Genomic DNA, 8,677 nt, shown 5'->3' with positions numbered 1-8,677 from the left:
TTGTATAACCTTTTTAGGAATACAGTATAGAATACAGTAAGTTCCAGCAGAGACTCCACACTCTGGTTCATGTAACTGATCCTTAGACTGTTTGTGTTGTTGCATACAGCAACATTTTAATGCTGTGGACAGCATATTAAAAAGATTCCCAAAAAGAACGTGATTGTGTCACAAACGATGGGGTTAGAAGTGCATTTATTTAAGCAAGCGTTTGTTCTGTCTTAACACAAAATACTCTCTAAGGTGCAGGTTAAACCTCCCTTGAAAAAAGCTGTCAGCTTAATGGCCCCTGCCTTATGCTGATAACTGCCAAGGTGTCTCTTGCTCTCTGGAAGTAGGTGGATAAAGGTGCTAAAGCCTTTGTGTAAAGGCACTGTGAAACATAGCCCAGTGTCTTATTTATTTCTCTCTTTGAAGTGAATTGACATTCAGCTCGGGACTTTGTTTGAAAACGCACCCTGCCTCCCAACTCCTGTTTTCTTTCTCTGAACTTCAGCACGTTACATAAAGTTGGAGAAGCGCTCTTGTCCTTGAGTGTAACTTACAGGTTGTTTGCCTTTTGTGTTTCGTTTGAGCTCCAAGTCGATTGAGGGCGTCAGTCATAGAGGGAGAGGCGGATGGACAAGGACACGCTGGCAGGCTGAATGGTGGGAGCCGAGGAGTCTGTCAAACTCCATCTCTGCTACGAAAATGGGAGTAGATGGGCACAACTCTCAGTACAACCATAGGACGTGGAACAGAGTGCAGGGAAGAGGTGAATGTGTGACGGGAATGCCAGTGCATCATGTCACTGCTGATGACAGTCAATTTGTCTGTGAGTCAAGGGGCTTTGAGAGATGCACTCCACTGCAGGAAGCTGGGCTGATGGTATTAACGGGGGGGGTACTTAGCTGGCTTACATGGACATACTGTACAACATGCGTGTCCCACCCATTATTTTCCCAGCAACAGTAGCCATTCACCCTTCTGTTCTCGATAGAAAATTGAGAGCATTTGTGGTTTCCTTACAGCAAATGCTGTAAACAACCTGTATTTATGTTTTTCTGACAAGTGACGTCTTACAGGGAAATAAAGACCGTTGTCTCTCAGTAGCAAAGGCAGCAGTGGCATGATGTTGTGATACACCTGCAAAAACAAAGCCAGAAGGGGGAGGTCTGTGTTGATTACTGGGTGTGCAAAATGTCTTGCTTGGACATAGGACACCATGATTTCAACCCAGGTTGTTCCAACATCCCATCTTCTATCTTGCTATTTTGCAATCAAGTAGTTTAAAGCATAGTGTATGGTAAACACTTACCATACACTATACCTTACCACTACCATGCAGTCATGCATATGAAAAATAAATCATATAAGGTACTTTTGTGACTAAACTGTTTTTTAGAATGTGTGCAAGATGCCATTTTTTTGTTCAAAAATTCTTCAGTTGGTGTGAAAGGTATTCAGTTATTACCAATTCCCCTGGGTACTGTAGTAGCCCAGCTGTCCCTGGGGAAAGCTTCCTTTGATATGGCCTTCCTTGCTGCTTCTGAGCGCATCCTTTGATACATATGGGGTCACCATGGTTGCTGATTTTCACCTGACAGGATTGAATTTCATTCTGCAGAGTCCCTTTGAGTGTTAGTTGGAGCACTCTGGAAAACTAGAGGTACCACTGCTAGTGGTGGGAAAGTTTGCTCCTTTTACCCGACCAGTGCTCTATCTATATACTGCAGAATGACATTTGACAATGATAAAAAAACAATATATAACTGTGTCTGGTTGGTAAAATATATATTCTATTCATATCTATTACTTTCCCTGCAAAGGTCCATCCTCTCCAGAGATTTGGAGATAAATATAAACATAGACCTCCAGATTGCATAGAATTCTGCTGCCTGATTATTGAAAAGAACTAAGCATCAGATCATCACAAAACATCAATCTCTCTACTGGCTGTCTGTTAGTTTCAGAATTGTTTGATTATATTTTATATATTTTGGGGATCATGTGGCTCTGACTCTTACTTACATCTTTGACATATGATCTTTTAACCCTTCATAAGCTGCCATCCTGAAATCTCCCGGCAGGGCACTTCTGGTCCATGGCTAAGTCTAGGATCAAGACCAAAAGTGACTGGGCCTTTGCCATCTGAGCCCCTGAGCATCAGATAATAATAATAATAATAATTATAATATATATATATATATAGACTGTAGGTCTATATATATATATATATATATATATATTTAAAACCCAGTCACACTTCTTTTGGTATATAATATGTTACCTAGTTACTCTAGTGCATTTGAAGTTGCTTTAACCTTGTGGTAAATGTACACATGGAATGAATATTAAAAGGCCAGTATCCTGACCTTTACACATATAGTATATTTGCATCCTTTGACTTTATTGTGATGTATGCATCAATTCATTTTACAGATAAACTTGCAGTAAAGAAGCCTCACACTAACAGAATCTGAATGATGAAAATATAAAAGGCAATTTATTCCTTTTTATTAATTTAGCATATTTTCATATTCAAATAAAAACATAGCATATGTTACATTAAATCAGGCTTTTTGCAAAAATATCTCTCTTTTGTAGCAACCATGTGCAATTTAAATAAATTTTAAGATGTTTTAATATAAGGTAATCATTCTTAGCCTGAAGCATGAAATGAAAATTGTGATAATTAGTTATCATGAGCTAAACTTAGGTGCTGTAGTGGAGAACCACTCGAGTTAGTCCTGTCAGGACCTACAGTGATGACTAGTCTGATTATAGAAACCCCTGAAGCGGTTGGAGGAGAGCAAGAAGATGTGTTCTGGTTGCTCAGTGTTGGGCCACATTGTGGAAATCTGACTAACAAATGGACCGGTGGTGAATGCTATTTGAATAAGATATGATGGAGATCAGACAAGAACTACCCTGGATGTAATTACACAATTGAACCAGTAGGGAGCACACTTTTCATACCATCTCAGTGTAGTCCATGCTCCTGTATGTTGCAGCCTTTTATAGTGAAGGGTCAAGGAAACAGTTCTTTTTATACACAATACATGGCACTGCATTAGCATTAAGTGTATGCTATTGAGGAGACGAGTGCAGCATATCACCAGCCTATGAAATTCACTGTATACATAATCTACTCTACACATGAAAATCCAAGGGCAAGTGTAGCCTGTATTAATAATAGGTTCAGTAACTATTATGCCATTTTTGCATCACATAATGAATTCCCTGACAACATAAAATTATATGCGTTTTTAAAAAGGAGAAATTTAGACTTAGTCACTCATAGTAAAACAATGTCAAAAACACTTATCTAAACAAGGTTTACTAAGGTTTTTCAATGGTTTTCGATTATTCTTTGTTCGGCCCAGAAATGATGACACTAGAAACATCAAGAGAGAGAGAGCCATTAACTCATTGAATTATTTAACAGTATTATGAATAAATATGAGTGTGAAGATTACTCCTAGGTAATATGAAAATGGTATTCTCGCCCCATGCATACTCTACCCGAGACGCGTGCGTAATTAGTCCATATTGTATCAGTCTGGTAAAACACTCAGCTCACACACACATGCACCCTCACGGGCACATAACGTGATTGTATGTTTTAAGTTCGCCTGGTCTCTCTCTGTGTATATTATTAATGTAACGACTATGACTGGTTGTAGTGGTGGTTGTACTCCCTTTTTATAGAATAAAATATTATTGAAACATCTTAGCGAATGTCCATTCATTAAATGACATGCTTTAACACATCTGCTAACTTGTCTTGCTGAACCCCTGCCTGGAATAATTTGGAGATGTGGGTTTGGCATGATCCAGCATCTCTAGTTGAAAGATGAGAACAACTTCGAAGGTGGGCAGGACAGGGCAGGTATGGGGATTTATAGGGAGAGGGAGTTGCTTTTGCTGCAAACGGTTTTCCCGAAACCTTTGCTCTCGGGTCCCGCGCCAGGAGTTCGGCATTGTGGCCCGGTCTACTATCCGCTTGTTCTTGGAAACAGCGTCAGAGAGCAGCTGAGAGAGGCTTAACATTTCAAACGTCTGGCGGTAGGCTGCAAAGTTTCCACCCTGAAAACACCGTCATGTAGCAGCAGCGGCTGCAGGCTGAAGCAGGACACCACACCTCACGGCTTGGTGTTCAATAGGAGTTAGTTTGCTGTAAAGTTTGTGGCGCACAGTCGTTTTAGTCTCTGTCCGATGGAAGCTGATTTATTTCGTATAAGAGAACCTGTTGCAGTCTGTGCGTGTTATGTTGCAGGTGCAGCAGTGCTGGAATTCAATTTCTTAATTCGTAATTGTATTCCTGTGTTTCAAATGCGACGTTATACAACATAACCGTTAAAATCTATCAGCTCTATCAGCTTTTGAATAACATTTTGACAGATAATGAATTAATATTTTAGATTTAGAGTTAGATTGATTCTACTTTAATGAGAAACCATCATAATCATGTTTGACTAGTTGTATCTTGAGTTAAAATCCTTGTGCGTAAAAGTCTGCTCAGCATAGTGCATCACGGTGAAAACGTGAGATTCCGGTCCTCTTAGTCATAGATGTCCTCTCAGCTGGTAGGAGGCCTGCAGCTGGAGACCACAGCAAAACTTGATGTACTAAAATCCGAAGAAGTTGTTGACGTGACAAGTCCTGACGGATGTGCAGGGCAGCGGGGCTGCCGCGGGGACAGAGGAGCAAATAAACCTTCCCCGTCTTCAGAGCACCATCAGCAGAAACCACGCAAGATGACCCGGAGCCCCAAATGCGCCCGCTGTCGCAACCACGGCGTCGTTTCGTGTTTGAAAGGCCACAAACGCTTCTGCCGCTGGAGGGACTGTCGCTGTGCCTGCTGCCTGCTGGTGGTGGAGCGGCAGCGCGTCATGGCAGCTCAGGTCGCACTGAGGCGGCAGCAAGCTGCGGAGGTGAGGAGAGCACAAGGGCAGGTCAGTGATGGAGAACAGATGGGTGAACCCATGACTTTCAGTAAACGATTATCAGGAGACAAACCGTCATTAACGGACAAACAATGGAGAGCAAAACAACATCCGGGATAAAATGTTTAAAGTTTATAGTATATTTTAAGTATAATGGCTCATAGACTAAAGGTCAGAATGTAGCTATTTTAATTCAGCACATTATTTTCTTCAGCTGTCCATGCAATAGAATTTTCTGAAGAGAAATCTTTGCATGAAATATTCTACACTTTACAGAAATGCTTAGACATAAAGCTTGAATGCTGAATTTGCACTAATATTACTATTATCCATATTTTAAAACAATCTGTGTGACTGACATTAGTCTGACCATCTCATGGCCCATAGCAGTACAGAAGTAAGCTCTTACTTGAATATGGGTGCAGAACTAGGTTGAAGCTGTTTTTTGTTTTTTTTTGTGCTTTTCTACAAAAAAGGAAATTTCTTTTTTTGTATAGTTAAAACAGATATTTAACATTTGAGTGAAGTTTTAGTACAAGGTAATTGGTAGTAGTGGGGCTCCTAGGTGTTATTCTAAAGACTTGAGTGAGCTTTTCAGTTAAGTTGAACATTATTTAAGCACTAAGTCTCTTTAAGATCAAAATATCTTTAACAACAAAGACTATATATACACTATATATTTATGATTGTATATAAATAAATAAATATTGCAATAATAAAATACTCACTTAAATAGTAAGTATAGAATAGAGCAAGACATTTAAATGCTCCTCACAAAATGATTTACATTTATACTTAGCACATGTCTCCAGTGTCAACACACCATATCTCTTGTATCTTAGAAACACAAGGAGCTCTACTTGCCTCTTACATAATGTATTAATTCCCTTTAATTACCCTTGGGGCATGGTCTCAGTATAATATGATTATGTCCGAATGTCTAATTCCTGTTCCCATGTTTCTCCCAGGGTAAGAGGGGGGTCAGGTGTGCTGCTCCGTTGCGGAGGACAGCCTATCAGCGTTACACCAGAGCAGCCGAGCCAAGCATCCTTGCTAAGAGCATCCTGCAGGGTATAGTTTAATTAACACCTTCTCTCTTATTAACGTACTTCTTCTCTCCTAGACTGTGATAGAAAGTGCAGGTTTTTTTCTCCCCCAGATGGATCTCTTAAAGTCAACTTTAACATTTAGCTTTATTGTTATTAATACACTGAGTTCCCCAGAACTGATGCAAGATCACAAACTGATCAGTTTGGTTTGTCGTCTCATAGTGGAGCAAGTGATGCTCTGCTTGCTGATCTGTCAGACTAAATTCTTTGTACTTGTCCAAGGTGAGTTGCAACTGGTACAAAAACCTTTAAAAGTAACCTCACTTGGAATAGAAGTGTAGTAAAATTCAGTTACATAAATCAGATCAATATTTCATTCAAAGATTTGGTTTCCTGGAGGTTTACCTTAATATTAACTGTGACCCATCCATGTATAACCCCAACCTTTGTTCTAGTCTTAGTTTAAGACTAAGCTTAGTCTCAACCAAAAATAAATAGTTGACTTTGAGGGGACCAGTGTTTGTTCTTATACAGGATGTTAGTCCCTACAGTGTCACTGAATAAACAGATATCTGTATGTCACCATAAATAGACATACTTTCACATAAATGAATGATTTTTGTGTACATATGCTGACATCGTAACTGCAACTGCATTTTGAAGGCCTGCTTGGGCCCACACTGCCAGTAATTCTTCTCAGATGTCATTTCCCAGCATTACACACACTTAATTTATCCAAACAAATGTGATAACTGTGGCTTCACTATTTCACAACAACAGGCCATTACTGTAATACATAGTGTGTTTTAATACCTGCTGGCTTGCAGTCAAATCCTGCTGGAGGCTTTGTCTTCTTTATAGCCCTCTCAGCCTCTCTGAGCTCTCAGTAAAGCAAAAATGACACTGCTAACCAACTGCATGATTAAAATAATACAGAACAAAGTACTTAAACATAAACACGACAATTAATTGGTTGGAAAAACTTCATTATTCATAAATAAATTAAATATATGAGTACATAAAAGTAGCATGTGGCTTTGCTCCCAATGCAGGGCTCAAACCAGTAGTGCCGCTGGAGGATGACACCTCCTGCTGGTCAAAGCAGACACAGCGCGACCAAACACACTTCACATGTCCCTCCATCAGCGCCCGGATGAGGAAGAGGCGAGCCTTTGCAGACAAGGAGTTGGAGAATGTGATGCTGGAGCGGGAGCTAAGACAGAGAGAGCTGCAAGACCTTTCCTTCACCTCCTCTGGCCTCGTCCCTGTGCTTCACCCTCCGCCCCTGCCTGTCTCCCCAAGCCTTCACTGCTGTCTTCTCAACAAGGACCACACTACTGCAGGCGCCTCCAGTTATGTGCCTGTGTATAAGTATAAGCCTTTGTATGAGTGTGATTTCCAGTTCTATCAGTTTTTCCACCTAAAGAGCAAAACCTCTGCAGAAGGTGACTATAATGACTTTTTATGCCAAAGCGCAGAGCAAAAAAGGGAGGATGAGGAGGTGCAGAACAGCTGGAATAGCTGTGAGAAGAAAGACCAACCAGAGCTGATACATCTATCATCACAACAAAGACTCAAACATCATGGCAGCATCTTCTCAGGTCTAGATCTTGTCAAATCCCCTTCAGAACTCAGAGAAATAATGGACTCAAATGGCTCTTCAACTGTCACACACTCTATTTCTGGATCAGATCAGGGTATCCTGGGCAGGCCAGACGTCAGTGCACCCAGCAGGACTTTTGATCCCAGAATCCTGACAGCTAAGGGCTCGTGCACAGACACTCCTGCCGACCAGGCAGGCGCTCACGCTGACTCTGTCAAGAGCCCTCGTGGCAGCTCAGTCAGGACTCCAGCTGTGAGGCCATTACCTTTCTCTGTAGAGGCTTTGCTGAGGGCCTGACCGGCAAATGGAAAGCGGTGTAGTGCACTTTGTTTATGTGCGGACTAAGAATTAATGTTGAGTGAATAAATATAGAAATGGCTATAGGTGTATTACAGGTTTTGAAACACAAGGGCTGGTTGTTATAAAGTGGCAATAGGTGAAATATTTATGAAAAAAACATGAATTACAGTTTTTGTATTTTTATTATTTTTCATTAATATGTATTTAGCTATATTTTAACTGTATTTAAAAATATATCAATGAAACATAGATATGTACTTGATAATTATATTTTCATTTGTATGTATACATTGTGCATATTTTGTACAAATATACACTTTAGAAATGTAATCCTGTTTCCTTTGTCAACAAGGCGATGAAAATGTACTGAACCGCTTTGACCCATTCACATTAATCTTATTTTATTCTCTTTTCCTGAAGAAGAAATATACAGTACATCCATAAAACAAAGTTGATGAAAAAATCCAAATTTGTGTTTGAACTTGTGCCCATTTCTTACTTCATGCTTTGATTTTAAATCAAAGTGTAGCTGTGTCTGGCTGATCTCTGAACTGCTCTAAGGCATTGTGGTGTCAAAATAGGTGCTTCTTAGAAATCTCTCTTTTATCAAATGAAAACAACGAAACAAGAATGAAAGGATGAACGTGAGGTGAAGCAGGTGGTGACAGCTAAAGGAACAAAGATTTTCTAAAAATGTTCCTGCAGAGAAGGGGGCTGACAGCAAACAGACATATAACTGATATTTCTGCATCCATCCTCTCCTTTTTACCAAGTGAGAAATATATATTCATTATTTA

At 40.0% G+C, this 8,677-nt stretch overlaps 1 protein-coding gene across 2 annotated transcripts; it reads left to right on the top strand.

Moving 5' to 3' along the window:
* The first annotated feature begins 2,591 nt into the window (after window positions 1–2,591).
* Window positions 2,592–8,349, top strand: dmrt2b (doublesex and mab-3 related transcription factor 2b). 2 transcript variants are annotated; one of them, XM_051377633.1, is made up of 3 exons: window positions 2,592–4,916; window positions 5,897–5,999; window positions 7,030–8,349. In XM_051377633.1, the coding sequence occupies exons 1-3, from the start codon at window positions 4,554–4,556 to the stop codon at window positions 7,875–7,877; spliced, it is 1,314 nt and encodes a 437-aa protein (XP_051233593.1). In that variant the 5' UTR covers window positions 2,592–4,553; the 3' UTR covers window positions 7,878–8,349. The 2 variants fall into 2 exon arrangements, with proteins under 2 accessions (XP_051233593.1, XP_051233592.1); XM_051377632.1 differs by having other exon boundaries at window positions 2,593–4,937.
* The last annotated feature ends 328 nt before the right edge of the window (window positions 8,350–8,677 follow it).

The sequence above is a fragment of the Dicentrarchus labrax genome, unplaced genomic scaffold (assembly GCF_905237075.1).
Source record: "Dicentrarchus labrax unplaced genomic scaffold, dlabrax2021, whole genome shotgun sequence".
In the NCBI taxonomy this organism is placed as follows: domain Eukaryota; kingdom Metazoa; phylum Chordata; class Actinopteri; family Moronidae; genus Dicentrarchus; species Dicentrarchus labrax.
The sequence above is the reverse complement of the archived record's forward strand: the minus strand, read 5'-3'. Positions and strand labels throughout refer to the sequence as shown.